At 36.9% G+C, this 19,202-nt stretch overlaps 1 protein-coding gene and 1 pseudogene across 7 annotated transcripts in view; both read right to left on the bottom strand.

Annotated features, from left to right (window-relative positions):
- Window positions 1-11,672: 11,672 nt before the first annotated feature.
- On the bottom strand, window positions 11,673-13,400 carry LOC311088878 (SPEG neighbor protein-like; annotated as a pseudogene). Its single transcript has 2 exons — window positions 13,168-13,400; window positions 11,673-13,046 (listed from the first exon to the last, which is right to left on the bottom strand). The product of its transcript is annotated as an SPEG neighbor protein-like (transcript).
- Window positions 13,401-15,034: 1,634 nt separating this feature from the next.
- spegb (striated muscle enriched protein kinase b) overlaps window positions 15,035-19,202 on the bottom strand; it is an 80,915-nt gene continuing 76,747 nt past the window's right edge. For all 6 annotated transcript variants that reach the window (XM_084122724.1, XM_084122719.1, XM_084122723.1 and 3 more), the window contains 2 exons: window positions 18,785-18,934; window positions 15,035-17,798 (listed from right to left, as the gene is read on the bottom strand). In XM_084122724.1, the coding sequence (XP_083978850.1) occupies window positions 17,570-17,798; window positions 18,785-18,934 (379 nt within the window). In that variant the 3' untranslated portion in view covers window positions 15,035-17,569. The remainder of the gene's footprint in view (window positions 17,799-18,784; window positions 18,935-19,202) is intronic.

Raw genomic sequence — 19,202 nt, 5'->3', positions numbered from 1 at the left:
GAATGCAAATTAGTTCAATTATTATTATGGTACATTCAACTATGAGAGCCTCCTCGTAAACAGGAAAAGAATTGCGCAAAAGCTAACATGAGGTTTTGGTTTCCTCACTATCACAGCTGATCATGTGGCTCTCGCCTATGTTAACCACGGGCTGGCCAGTATTCAGAAAACGCTAGAGAGTACAGGGTGGGGATGCAGAGGGACGTCAAAATAAGAAGTTGTAGAAGAAAGTAACAAAACTGAAATAAACTCTTACTTTTGAGATGGTTCCGTTCTCTTCCACCAGCAGCGGGGCATTGTTATTGACGGGCACGTGATCCGTTTCGTCATGACAAAGGCAGCAGAAGAGACTGTGGAAAATGCCACGACTGCGGGGTTTCTTCGTTGAGGATGCAGCATGTGGAGGGGTACCTGGGAAATAAGAAGCACATATCATACCAACAGTTACCCTGCTGTTCACCATCATATATCTTTGCATACATGATACACTCAGCTAGTTCAGACAGCTTATGCTCGTTATAAGATGACTGTATTCAAATGCACATATAAATTACCAGTAATGACTGGTCTTAAATAACATATCTAAACAGCTGAGTGCCAGCATCACAATTTAAAAACAAAACAAAAAGGAAACCTTGAAACAAAAACTGTGAGGGCACAGAAACAATGAGTTTTCAACCTTGAAATGAAATTACCAATGATGCATCTTAGTAATTTGACAGAAAATAGACTCTACCCTGAATTAAGACCAAATCCAAAGCATATGTCCAAAGTCACATGTTGAAATATTGATTAAGACAAGCAGGATACTTACATTGTAAAATGTTTCACTGAAAGCCTTAGCATATTTGGTGTTTTAACTGTATAGAACGAAACGACGTCTATGAATTTCTAAAAGGGTGGAGTGAAGGTTTTATTAATAGGAAACACATGGATGTCACACCCATGAGTTCCCAAAAACTTACTCCATACTCTGAGCTTCAACATACGACATACAACAACAATGCTTTTTAGTCTGGCATGGTTTGAGGAAAAACTGGGGGGAAAGGATGTCAAACTGCTTTTTGCATACTTGTTCTGCACCACTAAAAAAAAGACTATTACTATTAAAAAAGACTATTAACTCTATAGTTAACTGTAAAACTGCTCTGGCACAAAATGTTTTGTAAAAAGTGATGTACAAAGTTTTTTGGAATAAAAAAAATGAGCATTTCAAAAAGAGAATCGTTTGCAAAGGGGATCATGATATTCACGGGTCTCTGACATCAAATAGTTTAGAATTCAGTGTTAAGAGTACTCAAAAACTAAATCACTCTAAATCCCTATGTCTACTGTTTGCTAATAAGCAAGATATTTGTCACCAAATACAGCAGACAGAGACATAGTCTCCATGAATAGTGACACATTACAGGGAATCCACGTGATTATGGATCTATGTTGGGCTCGGGGCAAGAGCACAGCCCTGGGCAACTTACAAGAGCGAACAACAGCGACGAAAGCTGGACTTTGCGAGACAAAACCTTTGACAAATTAGGCTGTGGCCAAGGCGGCCGAGGCAGCTGTCAACAGGGAGGATAAGCATGCCGTTCAAAATTCAAACTTAAAGCTCATGTATCAAACAAAGCCATCATAAACAAAGTTAGTTAGAACATATTGTACTTTCATTCAGTTACTCTGAGAGCATTATTGTAATGGTAAAGGAAAGTAATCAGAAACTGAAGGTTTTGTTTTAAATTTAGATTAGCCTATTAGATTTATCTCCATTCTGACATGTCCTTCAACATAAAAGATGCCCTTAAAACCAACTTAACCCAAAGAATATATATATAAGAGCCACATATATATGCCATGAGCTGCCGACCTATCATCAGGACATAAAATACGTCTCTTGACCTTCAAACATAAAATGTACATTGACTTGTCAATTGTAGCTCACACGCTAACCATGCATATGACCCTTTGGAAATATCCAGACAATCTGACAGGCCGTAATTGTGAAACATTGCTAAGTGAGCACACCTGCATCCCGTCACAGGACACAAGGGTGGCAGGTTACAAATGCGAGGAAAAGGGCCGTAGGGACTTCATAGGGACTCATAGGAAATCATAGGGACTATGAAGAAAACCGCATCAATCTCTTCACGTTGACTCCTCTGATATTACACATCAGAAGGCTTTAAATAGCACCCACGGGCAGCTGTTGACAGTGGTTAGAGATTGCATTCTACATATACATACAAAACTTTGTGGTGTTCCCGGAGCGGGACAGGAGGGAATGGCTCAGCCATATGTTTATCTCATGCCGTACATGTGATACCTTGATGGACACCATGATGAAAGGCAGAAAAGCTGTAACCTATTAGCTTGGAGCAACAAACTTGAACTTGTAAACAGAAAAAGATCAAACAGAGAGTAGCTAGCAGAGACAATTCTAAGGAAAACTTGACTCCTTGGTATTCTGTAATGAGCCAGAGGGCTGAATACATTTGAAATCTCAAGAGCTGATAATAGGGCTACAGCTTTATCACTCTACCCATATCAGTTGCTACCCACATACTTAAGGGTGGATTATCTAGATCTCTTTTAAAGAGGATCTTCATGCTATTCCAATCCCGACGGACAGAGGCCACTCAGCGACTAACTTTACGGCCGTGACATGTGATCCTACGTTACAATCTCCCAACTTGTTACACACCAACCCCTTGGAGGAGAAGGACAGCGGATTTTACATTGCACATACTTTACACATACTTTTTTGTCATGAAAACACCTTTATCTTGCATTGGTAACAAGCCAATTGTTTTACCCCTTTTTTGCTTATAATGTACAGTCAGCATAACTAACGTATATACGTTCACTATATTATATGCATATGCATTCATTAATATATCTGTTGCAATCACAAAAAAATATACTTTTTTTTTTTTTACATAAACTAGTTAAATCTCAGTTTCAACAAATGCGGTCAAACCCACCCACCGCCTAATGACACAAAGCGGCCAGTACCAGAAAGGAAACACAAGACAAACAGAGCAGATCGTAAAATGACAGTCGTGCCGCTTGGATTAAACTCAGAGAGCATGAGAATCCCTCTAGAGGCCCCAATGAACTCGCTCTCCCTGTCTTTCTCCCTCTCGCACAACCTCCCTGGAATGCAGCCATATGTCTGGCCCATAACTCTGCTGCACTGTGCCCCGGCCAAACCAAAATAGGAACAGGAAGTGTGAGGAAGTGAAGTAAGAGCCGCCACAAGGCAATGGAAGGCACACACTGAGCCTTCATTGTGTCCCGCCTCAGCCAGATCATGTTTCACGTGCAAAACAAAACAGGTACAGAATGGCAAAGGCCTGGGAACACCACGCCGAGATAATCCACAATGCCGCGCAGACAGGGAGGGATTCAGATTACTGACCACATCCACTGACCCACTTCTCTTAGGCCGGTACACCTTCCAACACAGGAATTAACAAAAAAGGATATTTTTGAAATATTAGGAATATTTGGCAAATGCATGCAGACTTGCCAACGCAGCCTTGGCCACTGTCAATCCCAAACATGGAGAAACGACTAGGGCACAGCTTTGAAGCTCTGCCTTTCTAAAAATACAGTATACTATAACAAAATGAGGAACAGGTGTTCTGTCTCCATTCCGAAAATGTATCCGATAGTTCTGGACAATGTCTTGGCACACTTTTCACCGGGACACGCTAAAAGCTAAGCCTCGGTAAACAACATTATCCAGTAACATATCTTCTATGTCGGCGCATTAATCAGCACACCCAAATTAATCCACGTACTAAAATGTTCCTTAGCTCAAAGACCAAGCCATTAAGAAGACGATTACTGAATTACGCAAGCAGTCTGGGTGTTTGCATGGCCAGATTCACGTTAAAGGGGTCATCGGATGGCCATTTTCCACAAGTTGGTATGATTCTTTAGGGTCTTCATGTAAGGTTTGTAACATACTTCGGTTAAAACCCGTTTCGGTGCATGTCTCTTTAAATGATAATAAGCAACTTCTCACTCCACCCCTCTCTTCTTTGGGGGGTGTAACACAAGACACATAAAGTACTGCCTTGGCAGACAGTATACAAATGGCTGGAGGAAATATGATAATACGGGACAGTCCGTCAGTGGTCGTGGGCGGAGCAATATGACATATTGCTCAGAAAATCCAAACGGCTTGATTATTAAGAGTGTTTAGGCTTTTTGAGGATAAAAAAAAGAAGAAGGAGTGAACGGATTTTTTTCATTGTATAGTGATTGTGTCCACACACTGCAAAGACACATTTATATGCAAACACCATATAAAAGTGAATTTTGCATCCGATAACCCCTTTAAAAGTTTAGGCTATAACTCCAGTATCCAGAAAAAAATACACTCATGCACTGGTTTAAAGGGATCCTATTCCTTAATACCGGGTTCAGACTTCAGACTACATGATATCAGCCTGATTTTGGCACAATCCATTTGATGTAGGGTGTCGACGTGATTCGTAAATGACAATGAGCTTCAAAATGACAAGAATCAATAATTTCATCTTCACACATAGTGTCACGCATCTACGGCGCTTCACGATGTCACGACAGAAAGACTAGCATGTTTCATTTTTTCCAGTCCTCCGCGACGGGTTCTCTCGCACAGAAGCTCTTCCGCAACAGGCTGTACTGGATTATATGGTTACCAGTAAAATTAAAAAATAAAGTTTAATATACATACCAAACAGGGCTCAACAGTAAATATCATCCAGTTGACCCCGGGCCGGAGTGAGCAAGTTTTGAACCAGATGCCAAAACATACATTACATACATCATACATTCACTAATCTTGTGCATGTGTTTTTATGCCATAAAAATATAAACATTTGGACTTTGGTTACAGACTGGACAATGTTGGTGCAAAGTTGCAAACTGCACTGATTTAAACTGGTCAACAAATTAAGGTATCTAGTCAGCTAGCTTAGATGAGGTTTTGACCAAATTGCCAAATTTATTTATAATGGTCTTTAACCCTTTCCCCACGTTGCCAGTTTGGATTCTTTTCACAAAATTTACATGGTCCCTCAGAATATTTTGTTTCATAAATATCTGACCATGCAATATATCAAAAGAAAGAAAAGAGCCTCTGCTTTTAAACAACAACAAAAACTTTTTATTCTAGCTTTAAGCAGTCCTTTTTTATCAGAACTTGAATGTGGATACATTTAATTTAAAAAAGCAGCATTTTGAACAAAAAGCTGAGAAAATCGCATTTTTGTCAAAGACTTCGTCCAGATGGGATTCAGAGCGATGACCAAAACATAGATGGAGTAGATCGAGTCCATCAACACCCCCAAACCTTCACAGTCGTTTCCTCTTCATGCATCGACATTTCATTCTGTAACTTTAGACAGTTTTGATTTATATGCTGTTGAATGTTCGATGATCACGTTAGCTTACATGTGCATAAGCAATGCTTCTTTCGCTTCTTTGCCGTTTTTGGATCCAGAGATTCTGCAAGTCCCACCCTTTCACAAGATGCGTAATAGCACCCCCTACCGTATAACAGTGAAAATGTGGATTCAATGGCGGGAAGAGTTAAAGCACTAGTAAGAATGGGCTGAAAATTGTAAACCGATCAGTCATTTTTTGCACTATGCCATTATTTTGGAAAAAGCAAAAACAAAAATTATTAATCAAATGAAAATATTGGCAGGGCAAGTAAAAATCTGCAACAGTACAAACAAATCCTCACTGTGGAGCTTTACAAACTAAACTGCACTGTCAACATTCAGCATTATAACTTACAATGAATAACATCAATTTCCACCATGATCCTTCAACACCGACACACCCCAAACTCAGAAGTCAAAGAAAATCCAGAGTTTCCTACTGGTAATTGTGTTTTTGTAGCAGCATTCAGGAGTTCTTAACTTGTAAACAGAACACAAACATTACAACATGACCTGAAAGTAGTAAGTGCCTGCTAAATTAGATAATACAGACACTCAAGACAAGAAAATCCTGGGATTCCTCTTAAGCATCAGGGCATGTAGAAACAAGCCACACATGAAGAACTGAACCATCCTCCTGGACACACACACATGACGCGATGGCTATCATGTTTACAGACGTGACAGAGCACTGAGTTACTTTGATGTGGTTCAACTTTAAAAGGGGGTTGATTATGATTTCACTTTTCTAACTTTAGTTAGTGTGTAATGTTGCTGATAAGCATAAACAACATCTGCAAAGTTACAACGCTCAAAGTTCAAAGCAAAAGAAGATATTTGCTTTTAAAGAAATCGTTTTTTAAGGATGGTAGGGACTACACGAGCTTCCTCCCAGGTTAGTGACATCACCCTCAAATTTACATAAGCCCCGGGGAACGAGATTTATCGATTATCATGACGGAATATGCTAATCAATGACTAGAAGATAACTACACATAAGCTACATAAATTCATCAACTAACCATTCAGAAATGTCCTGTTGCATTCTACATGTTGTCACTTCTTCTTGAGTCTCTCCATCATTGTCTTAGTCCAGTTTGAACATAAACATTGACATTTCCAGTGCGTGTGTGTGCGAGGTAAAAGGACAAGAGCTCTTGAAGCTCCGCCCCCTGTGCGGAGAGCAGCAGCTCATTTGCATTTAAAGGGACACACACAAAAAGTGCGTTTTTGCTAAACCTCAAAAAGTGAAAATTTTAACATGCTATATAAAATATCTGTAGGGAATTTTGAGCTAAAACTTCACATACACACTCTGGGGACATCAGAGACTTATTTTACATTTTGTGAAAAGGGCATTATTATACCACCCCTTTAAGAACAAATATGTAGTGCGAATCATATTAAGAAATGAATGTCTAAAAAGATCTCACAGATAGTCATTTCCTCGAAGACCACAAAATACTCATCTGAATCGTATACAACTCAAGCTTCTGCTCTATCTTCCCACGGTTCATGAGACAGCAGTTTTGATAGACAGGCCAAATAGGGACCCAATGTATAAAGCAAGCACACTCAAAAAAGTTTAATCCATGACAAAATCCACACATCAACCATGCAATCTGATCTCAAACTACAAGCTCTGCTGGTAAAAAATAAAACGTCATTCTATTTTGTGAAGGAATCAAAAAAAAAATATTATTAGATTCAAAATATATACAACTTATTTACATTTTAAATATTAAAATATATACAACATATTAAAAATACTAATAAAACATTATATCAAAAAATTATGCAGGTGAAGGTTTAGTATATAAATTGCAGCAGTTCAGCATAAAAAAAAACAACAATGATTATCAATGAACAAATCAAACTCAGCGAATCAGGGTGCATGCAATTTCTGACATGTTTTTTTATGCAACCTTATTTCTCCATATTCTTCCATGTGCATATACTCACATTTAAATAAACTCCTTCATCTTGACTACCTCAACTGAGGATGTGATTGGATAACTGGACTAACCAGCGGGTCAGTTTTATTGCACAGGAAGTGGCATTTCTTTCTCTTGAACACATGGGATGGAAACTGCTTTATTTGCAAATGTTTTATGCGATTTTCCAATTTTGTGCAAAAGTTAAAATTGCAACTTTGGATGGAAACATATCTAGTGTCTGTGTCTTCACACTCATTGGGAATCTTCACACATGAATCATTTGCATAAGGTAAAAGTTTTCTCAGCTTTTTTCAAGTTCCTTATATTGCCCAAAATTCGTATTAAAAACTTCCGGGCAGTTTATTGCCGCAAGTCATTTTTAGTCCAATACTGCCAAAAACATTGCTCGGAAAAGAAAATGGTTTTGTGAAGGATGTTCAGAGTATAAAAACTCACTGTGAAACTTAATATCACACATGGCTGTACAGTCAGTAAATGCTCCTGATTCCTTTTCAACCACGTCATACATTTCCTAACAAAACAATCTTTTTACATTCATAGGGGCAAGCGGAGATGTAAATACCCAGTTTAGCAACATTCTAGGCACATAGCAAAGGCACCATCCTTCATGTTTTTTTGTTTGTTTTTTAAACCACAATACATCTTCCTATATATTACAGTGCATGAATACATGATTTAGTTTTGATTTGAGCTTAAATAATATAAAAAAAATTAAGTTGCATTTCTAGGTAAATGATCTGTGCGATGTACTGAACCTGCTACAGGGAGTGGTTTTCTTCAAATCTCTAACAAAAACACAGGCCTGTAAACCATCTCCATCTCTGTGTGCGCAAGAGGGGAAAAAGGAGCGCTGGTGAAAAACACAGCGGTCGGAAAAACAAGCAGCGAGGCAGACTGCTATGGCTTTACCCGTAGCGGATCCTCCCCATGCTCTCACTGTAGTCGGCACCGTGCAGAAAACACGCTTGTGTTCATTAAGTTCATTAAACACCAAGCTTTTAATTGTCTGAACCACAAATTATTGGTCAGGAAATTAGCAGAATTGAAGGAAGTGCACTACTTAAAAAGCTATTGCCGTCTCAGAAAAACATCTAAGACGGAATGAAGTTTTTGGCAGAATATGGGAAGTTGTGTGTCGAGTCATAATGAAACACGAGTTGCATGGTGATACTCCAGAGCAGTGTCTTTGAAAATATGATGAGAAATATAATAATAAATGAATCTCTCTCTACCACAGTGAAGCAAGAAGGAAGAGGTGTCGATGTGTAGGGAGCCTTCTTAACCGCTGGTCCTTCTGTGAAGTGTCATTTAATGCTTTGGAGTACTGGGGAATATTGCAGAATAGCTTGCTTCCCACAATTGAAAAGGAACGATCATATGGTATTTTTCAACAAGACAATGCTCCTGCCCAAATAGCGAAGAAAAATCAATCAGTGATTTGAGAACACTGTGTTAAACCCTAGTGAATGTTTGGTCTCACATTAAACTCAAATTAACTGGGAGACAATTTTCAATTACTCTTGAACTATTTGAAGCCACCAACACTGACTGTAAAAAGCTGTCTGCAAATTTACCCACACGGCTTAAACATTTAAAGAAAACAAAGGGGAAGGCTATTCTGTGCTAAGTTACTTTATCTACAGTATTTGTGCAATTCATGCTAATTTCCAGTGATTCGTGATTAAAATGGTTAAGACCATTAAAAGACCCCTAAATATTTTGCCATTTTTGACTTGGCCTTTTGCCCAGGAGTGCATATTCATCACTGACCAAACAAAAAAAAGACAGATGAGATACACATTTTGTTTACAGCACAGAAAGGCGAAATATTTGTCTAAAATACAACTTGTGAAATTGTACACACAAAAAAAAATTAACAATCAGCAATGAGAAGCAAAAGAGCTTTGTTTCCCTTATGAAGTTGTTGTAGCCATAATGTTTTCCCGAAGTCCAATAACTGATTAAAGGGACACTTTTCCTCTAACCTTTGACCTGCAAACAGTGGCCTATCTTGTTTACCGAGACATTACGACTTACGACCTTTCAATAAATCTACCAGTCAAAAGTTTGGACACTTTACTGATTATTTATTGACAGATTGATTGATTGCATGATCTTAAAAAACTAAAAAGACTTTAATACTTGAACCATTCAATTCCACCACTTCCAGTTTTATTTCATAATTTTGATGAGTTTATGATTATTCTAAAACATAAAAAATAACGCAGGTTTGTCCAAACATGTACAATGGAAATACTAAAAAGGTGTAATGCACCTTTTGCACATTCACGCATACTACACCATTTTAGTACAATAAACAACGATTCTTGTACATTCATGCATTGACAGTCACCATTGCAAAAAGACAAAATAAACATCAGAGATGAGATAAGGGAGTTTGGAATCTTGTCTCGTGATAACCTGTCACCTGAGGAGGGACTCAAAGTCATTTATTATGGGATATATGCATACACATAAACATAATATGACTCAGAGAGGTTAGCTGATGTACTACAACACACTGCAGGTAAACACGAACTACAGCCTTCCCTCAAACGTCAGTGAAGACTGTCATCATGGACACGCCCCCTCAACGCATTCATTTATATATAAAAATAAAAATTGTTTTGTAATAAATCTCGAGTTTATGGCACGCACATGAGGCTAACTGTATGTGTTGGGTCTCCACTGTATTATTATAATAAATGGACTTAATGGATCCACATTCAAGACGCATCAACTGTCATCAACTTTGGAAAGTGGAAATCACACGTTTTTGTAGTGTTTTGGTGAGCGGAAATGTTTGATAGAACACTGAGTTTTCAATAAAGTCCAGTCAATGCTACACTTTGACAGAATGTAGCTGTGTGTGAAGCGTCCGCCGCGCGCCAAACATTCATCAAAGGAGTTTGACATGTGCCGACACAAAACTTTCTCTCAACTCACCTCTGTCCCGTAAAGGAGCACTCGCTTCTTCATCCCTGCTCACTTGCGTGATGATCGAGGCGGACGGGTGGTCCATGAGATCCGTAAAGCAAGTAAAATCGCAACTTAAAATGGGTTTCCGTATTAAAATCTTTCCGCTGGCTACGATTGAATTGAAAAAAAAAAAAGAAAAGACTCCCTGCAAATGCCCCCAAACCTCCAAAAGACTTTTACCACTTAAGAACATTCATAATGCGAAACCATATTAGGCTGAATGTAATATCTATGTTTTATAAGTTATACGACATAAAGAAAATTAAATAAAAATAATAATAAAAAGTTAAGTTCCTGGATGATAACTTTTCACAACATGGAGTTCGGCTCTGCTCTCAATTTCACCATAAAAACATGGAACTCGGCGGTTTCAAGGCACCCTTCGCCTTAAAGGGGCAACGACATTCAGGCAAGACAGAACTATGCAAGCCACTTCGAAGGTTCAAAGTTTATGGATGTGAAATATGTTACGAATCAGAAGAAAAACGAGCGCATTTACCAGTAGGCTACCTGTGAACATCTCTTTTAGTACCAGTTCAAATACAACATATTTAATACTCAATAGGAACTTAGGTGGCCCCACAAACCAAGACAGCTCAGCACAATTAAAGTTTAGCTAATTTGTTGTTGTTGTTCCGCACAGTAATATATATTGTGTAAAATGTAATATACATGTAAAAAGTAAATCAATAATTGTTATTTTAATGGTTTTATTATTTAAGTATCACACAGTATGTGAATAAATATATGAATATAATACCATACACACAATATTATAGGCCAAATTTAAAAATTAATACTCAATTTTTTAAGTAAAAATGCTTGTATATTCAAGAGGAACATTTCACATTTGAAAGATTTTCTGAAAAATAATTTTAGATTTTTGGTGGGGTCCACTTAACTTACAGCATATTTTTTATTGAACAATTTCGTTAAAACCATAAAATATTTCTACAGTGTAAGTGTTCTCGTTCGTTTCTTTTTCTTCCTCTTTCACTGGAACTGGATAATATTAATAAATCTGACTTTGGAACAAAGTGTCTTAATCGCTTGGACTCGTACTTGATTAATATGCGTTGCCCCTTTAAAATTTACAAAATCCAATACGCAAACAAAGTTTAAAAGATCTCTTGGCCTCGGCGTAACTGAATGCTCAGTTCGAAGTTAAAACAGCTTTTTCTAACGTCCGACAGGTAATATATATCGTAAGCAGTCAGACCTGAATGATTTTCAAACGAATGCGTGTGCATTTTACGCTTTTTAAGAAGCAAGACAACTTTCTTGTGAACTTTTTTGGCAGGAGCTGCGAGCGCGGGGGGCTTGAGACCGTCTTTAGAATGGAGGATAGGGAGAGTCCTCAAAGTTCGCGCACTCCGTCATGTTGATTACAGAGTTTACATCATTGGTATTCATCACACACTACACTTAACAGTCTGCAGTCATTCAATGAAAGCATCAGCAAGACGCTCCGGATTATGAGTTTGAAGATTTTTTGTCACATCACAAGTTCTTCCAAAACATATCATACAGTTTTTAGCTTAATTTTTAGCACCATTGTATGAGCTATGAACCAGATCAAGGATGTAACCATATATCACGGGGACAAAAGATTATTTGTGAGTTGATTAATGATCGACCACGTCATGTTTTAAATATTTTTTTACTTTATAAAAAACAGTACTTCACAGCAACAACAAAAAAGACCTGTACCATGACCTGAAGGGGGATGCTTTTAGAATTATTCTAAAAGCCCTTTTATTGTAAACAAGTACAAACTATCAATCAAATGACAGAAGACATGGTGTGCAACAGGTTTTTCAGCAAAGTTGTGATCATGTTGATAATAGGCTACACATTTGCATATCAAATATGATACAGTAGGTTTTATATAGCCCAGTTAAAGAGGTCTTCGGCAAGCCATTTATTTTAGTATAGTGACATGCTGTAGAGGCGTCAATCCATTGAAGGCAAAGGACATACTTTGAAGTATATAAACCACACAAGAGAGAAGAGGACCTGTGTCTCTAACTGCTCAGAGGACATTATAATTCCCTGAATCTGCTGGCTAAGTGTATTTGATGGTCAGGAAAGTATAGCCTATTGGTGTCTCGCTGAAACAGCCACAACAGAGAGGTTACAGGGCAAAATACAACCAATTAGGTCAATAAGAGACATTAAAGTCAGCATGAAATGCAAGTTGCGTCTTTTCTTCCCAATTGTGACATATATGAGTGAAACAGTGACAGGTTGTCCCGCCCTCGTGCCAGTAAACACGTCATCAGAGAAGAGAAGAGATGATGTCGCTACAAGAGGGAGGGAAGTCATTTTGATTATGAGGGCATGTGAATAAATAAAAAAAGAAAGAAATGCACATATAAATAATTTATAATAAATGAAAAAACAAGAATTTTCTATTTTGATTTCATTGTGACTTGAGTTTGCATATATAAATGAACATATCTCTGCCTAGGTCATCCATGATGGCTTCACACATGACCAGGGCCACAACATCAGGATCCTCAAAAACATATGTGTTCTTAGTCCATCCTTCAGCTGTTTCCTATCCTTTGACAAGAGGATGAAGGGGTCTGAAGAGACACTGCACTGAACTCCAGCAGAACCAAATCTTTCAGTTCCTGCAGACACATTGGAGGGCCTTTTTTTGTTGCAGCTCTTTCTTTGATTTAAACAGACAATGGTACACATTCATGCAGACGACAAATCAAAGGTCAGCTGTTACATGCAGCTGAGCCACACAGTATTAAATAGAGCTCTGTCTATATCCGATTGTGACTCACCAATGCTCTTGCTATGAAGCTTGGATGTGGATTGTTGCTTCTTAGACTTGAGAGTCATTCATGTTTAAAGGGCATCCTGGAAGTGCTACTGCTGCCTTTGGACTGATAGATTTGACTGGAGAAATCTTGAAAATTAAACTACAAACTGTTTCATCTATGTCAAAATGTTTATGAGGATCTGTAAAAGGATCTGATCGTGGGTTTTTGATAGTGTGTGAGATTGTAAAGATGATTTACTAACACAACAAGTTAGCTAGCAGTCAATTAGCTTTAAATGATTACAAAATAAGTTGACTGTTTCTAAATTAGGTTTTTATACAAATATTCAAGAATTTTGGGTCAGTAAGAATTTTTTTCTTTTTTTGGGAAAGAAATGAATAATTTTATTCAGCTAGCATGCATTAAATTGATCCAAAGTGAGAGTAAATACATTTATGTTACAAAAGATTTCTATTTAAAATAAATTTCTATTGACATTTTTTTATTACATTCTCCACAAAAATATTAAGCAGCACAACTGTTATCAACATTAATAATAAGAACAAATGTTTCTTGAGCATATTAGAATGATTTCTGAAGGATCATGTGACACTGATGGCTTGATGGCTATACTGTCAAACCTTAGTCGTCGGTTAGGAACCTGGGTGTGCTCTTTGATATCAGTCTTTCATGTGAAAGTCACGTTTCTATCTATATCTTAAAAATATATATAAATTACGTCATATGCTCTCAATGACAAATGCGGAACAATTAGTTCATGCGTTCATGACATCAAGGCTAGATTATTGTAATGCTCTTATGGGTGGTTGCCCTGCACGCTTAATAAACAAATTACAGCTGGTCCAAAACGAATCAGCTAGATTTCTTACTAGAACCAGGAAGTATGACCATATTAGCCACTATGGCTGAAGTGTCAACTATCTCTATGATATTTCACAATATTACTGTATTTTAGATCACATAAATTCAGTATTGGTTAGCATAAGAGACTTCTTGCTCAAATTCTTAGCTCAAACTTTTGAACGGTAGTGTGCATCAAAATTATTGTTCTTAAAAAGCTTTATGTGAGGCTAATGGCATCAGTTTTAAGAGACAATATTTTTTTACTTTAAAAAGTTTTTTAAATTCTAAGAAAAAAGGTTAAGTATTTTCCTGATACATTTAGATGGATGGATGGATGGATGGATGGATGGATGGATGGATAAAGCAAGGTTAAGTGTTAAAACAACCATAGGCAACAGAACGAATAGCATTAAGTACAAAGATAAATGATTAGGATATGACAGTTACAGTATAATCATAAATAGTCTGTAACTGCTGAACAAAATCAACAAATACTCAACCTGAAGAAGTTCCTTGACCTTTACTTCTACACAGGATCCAGCAAATGTCCAGTTGTCCTCCTATTGTGCCTGAGTTTTATAAATACAGTTCCATTGAGAGTACTCAAGTTTGAGACTACATTTGCCTGCCTGTGTATCTTTATCTTAGAGATGACATACTGAGGTTGATAAAAGATCAACAAGTGTTCTATAAGCAGTTGTGCTGTAGTTAACCTGTATTGAAAAAAACCCCTAAGGCTAAGAGCATTACACTGTGAGCTGAGTCAGATGTGAAACATCAATGGTCCAAAATAAAATAGCACACATGTAAAAAGTCCTTACATTTGGATTGGCTTCACATGAACACATGAATGTAGTGTGAGTTAATGGCCCGTTTATGGAGTCTAACTACATCTGGTTAAATGTGTATGTTATTGTTTTAAAGTGTCTCGTAATGACATTTAGACCATTTCCACTTTGTAATATGCACTTAGAGACACTGACATGACTGGAATAATAATAATAAATTAATGTAGCCTGTTGAGTATTGCTGACAGCTGATTTTATTCATGAAAAGTCATGGTTTCGACATATACACACTTCATTCTACTGTAAAACATTCATATTATCTCCACATTGTCACTGTTTTAGTGCAACATAATTCATTCCAGAAAAGCTTGATTTAGTTTCACATTAAAGGGTTGCTCGGCATGACTGAAAGAGTAGTAAACACACACACACAAATGAAATAATATAAAACCTTATTCACAACAACACATTGAGTCTGAATTTTTTCCTCTGTTTTAGTTTTCGCACCATAATATATTTGAAACTAGAAGCTTGAACAATTTGAATAACCCAAGTTAATACAAATAATAAACAAATTGTATAGAAGAAAAACCCCAATGTTGGCATTTATGCAAAGTGATGGAAAACAGAAGAGCATTTGCACTGAATTAGTTCTGCAATAAAAACTAAGCAAACAGCTATTTACTGTATAATCCAAGCCAATATTTATGTATGTGAAAGAAGGTCAAAGGTGTTCACTTGCTGTGTGTGGACAGATGAGGTCACGATAGGACTGTGCTAAAAACAATGAGAACATTACCGCAGCTTTCCCACACCTTTTGACCAATGGATTTCCATGTCTTTTCCTGTTGTCTCTGATCACTGGATAATGAGTTTTAAAAATACTTTATGGAAATTTTACCACAAAGAGCATTTTCTAGGCAATGAAATATTTCCAAGTTGAGTATAACAGGTTAAATTCATATTCACAGTTTTGTTTTTTTCATGAATATGGGACCCTGATGCTATTTTCATTTCTTTCACTTTGTTTCGCAAGTTGTAGGTTTGTTTGCTGTGAATGTGAATATGATTTTTTATTTTTATTTTTGGATGTGAATTATTAATTTGTCCATTAGATAAATTAACAACTAAACAAAACAAACAAATAAAAAATAAATCAAGCACTGATTCTGTGACTATGTTCACCAAACAGGATGCAAACTGTTCAAAAATAAATCCAAATAATACAAACTATGCAAATCAAATCAAGATCAACACCCGTTCATAGTTTCAAATAAAAATAAAATTATTTTTAGACATTTCTCCATGTGTAAAGATGAAGAATACATATTCTGCGTTTGATCATTCATTAAAAGTCATTAAAAAAATCCCAGATTTTTGTGGACAATACATTTCATATATTTGATATCTTAATATAGTTTAGATATTTTGGACGATTTAGATCAAAACAATATATTTTTCAAATGACCAAAGATAGTGATAATCATTCAACCATAAAGTTACTCTCATTCATGGGTATAAGCGAATCTTTCAGCAAAAACGTTCAAAATAACATACTATACTAAAGATTCTCATAAACATTCAACGCTGCAGCTAATGTATGTTTAATAACATATTCTAGTCCCTTCAGGAAAAAAATGGCACTTCTCTGAGACATCTCCATTCCATCCATGCATTACAAGTTCACTAGTTTCCAGGCACATCTTGAATCAGCCGATCTCTACATAAACAACTTTGGCCGTTATACCATCCTCTTGCATTCACAAGGACTGAGTTTTCTCTGGAAACCAATGGTGCTGCCGATACGCTATGAAGAGGAATTTGTACCGATGCATGCTGTATGCTACTGTATGCACTGAAATCTGCGATATATATAATACATTCCTGGTGTTAAACGCAAAGACTTCAACATATCAAAAGTTGAATCCGTTAAGTGTCAGTGAAAACCAAACCGTGTGTGCTTTAATGAACTGGGAATTCTTGCAAAAACGTCACTCCCTAAAGCTGTGAGGCCTTTCAATATTACAATAAAGTCAATCCACTTTAGATTAGATCAGAACACTTTAGTAAAAGATAAAAAGCATCTTGTTTGATAACATGATTTCAGTCAATAGTTTTCATATATACTGATAATCACTACAGTATAACAACTGGCAGTAATAAAAGTATTACTTATGCCATAAAAACTAGTTCAAAAAAAGATATACACCATTTTCCACAAATCTCAAGGCCCTGGTTCACAATTGGAAGACACCACGAAAAATACACATTAACATGACATTTTTTTGCGTCGATGGACTAGTCTTCTTGATTGAGTTTCGTGTATGAAATACAGTCACTCTTCTCAACCAGGATGGGTCCAAGTTCCTGACTACTTGCCAGAGATGCAATGCTGAGAACTGCTAAAATAGGTTTGTCAAAAAGTCATAGGAAAGAAGTGTAGGACGGGAGGAGCTTAAAGTAAGGACGACGTCCTGAACAATAAACACAACTGCACTGTGCATGCTGGCCACAGCTAACGGAGGGTAATGCACTGAAATCCATTACGCTTTTGGACGCGTGTGTGTGTGTGTGTTTCAGGTGGCGTAAACTCTGTGGCGAGGCCAGAAGATTCTGTGCTTTATCTGCGTACACACACACCGCACATTTAGCGGCCCCCTAAGGGCCCACCAAGGGCTGGGATGTCCTGAGGCTGTGTCTCTCTCTGTCCATATCCTGGAGAACCCCGGAGCCGTCTCGTCAACTCTCTGGAGGACGTCCAGTGGTGGAGCTCACTGAGAGATGGGTGCTGCAGGGCTGGACGGGGTTTGTGGAGTGCTCTGGTAGGAACGCAGAAGGACTTTGTGCTTTGTTGCCACCTCTGCCCTGACCTGCTGCTGCTGCTCCAGGAACTCCTTGAGGCGTGTGGTGGTAAATGTGAGAGTCTGTCTCCGCAGTCTCATTAGATAAGCGTCCTGCAGCCAGGAGTTGTTAAAGCAGTCCTTAATGGTAGGACGGGCCCTGAAACACAGACAAAAACAGGAATCAGTCAACATCAAAGACACATAGCCTGGCCTATCCCGAAAGCTAGAGATGTGCCCCAAATGACGCAATATACACTATGTACTCAACCGTGTAGTGTATGAACCCTATACGTTTATTTTGTCTGATAGCCCACCCCCCTCCACTACGTTATTAAAGCTGCGACAGTTGAGTGAATGAAGGTAAAATTATAATTTCAAAAATAATACATTTTAAAACACAATTATAATGCAAAAATATCATTTAAAAAAATATTCTTAAAATAATTGAGAAATTACCATAATCCTCAGTGGTGATTCTAATTAGATCCTCATTGCGGTTGTAAAATTATTTCTCACATTATTCAATCAAAAATACAGACATTTAAAAAGTAAAAATAATTTTAAAAAAGCAGCAACACTGCTATGATGTAGAAATACTTTAAATTTTAAATAATATCAGCAATTTTACAACATTTTACAACAGCAATGAGTACCTATTTTCTAAATAATTTATATATATATATATATAACTTATTATATATGTATATTATATAATATAATATATTATTATATTATAATATATTATATATTTTATACATACATTATGTATATTATATATGTATATATATACACACACACACACATATATATATACTGTATATATATATAAATATAAAATATACACTGATAGTTTTTTATTAAAATCTTAATATAAAATATAATGTATATTAAATTATGTATGAATATTCAAATATTAATATTATAATAATTTAAAATGTATAAGTCTCAATGATTCTCAATGGTGATTCTAATTAGATCCTCACTGTTAAAATGTATTTGACTTTTTTACAGTTATTAGAATTGTGAAGAAAAATGTGTTTAATTGTCACGAGTTTAATGTCAAAATTCAAAAAATGAAAATGTTCTCCTTGACATTGTCTTAGGTTTCTTAAGATTCACACATACAGCCACTGTTTTACTCACCAAGGGTAGCTGCACAGGATCTTTTTAAGGAACAGAGAGGCACTTTGGGACACATTTTGGTAGAGCTTACTGAGGTCAAACTTGGCTGCCTGGATTCTGGCCTCTGTCTCAGCAGGGTCATTCTCTGTAAACGGCAGTCTCCCACTGAGCCTGAATGGTGTACAGCATGACAAAAGCTTCGAGTTATACACTAGAATAGCATTTATGTCAAACATAATCACAGACACTGACAGCTCACAAGCTCCAGAGAGCTTCTGGAATGTGAAATTGTAACAATTCAAATGCTCCCGCTGACATAAGATTGCTAACTAAATTGGAGGTAACGCAGAAAGCACCACACAGCAAAACTGGACATTTAAAGTCAACATAAAATCAAAATAGACTTTGTTTACTTTCCAAGACAGAGTTGCAGTGGACA

This window comes from Abramis brama (assembly GCF_963993115.1).
Source record: "Abramis brama genome assembly, chromosome: 8".
NCBI classification, from domain to species: Eukaryota; Metazoa; Chordata; class Actinopteri; order Cypriniformes; family Leuciscidae; genus Abramis; species Abramis brama.
This window is presented reverse-complemented; position numbering and strand designations above follow the sequence as displayed.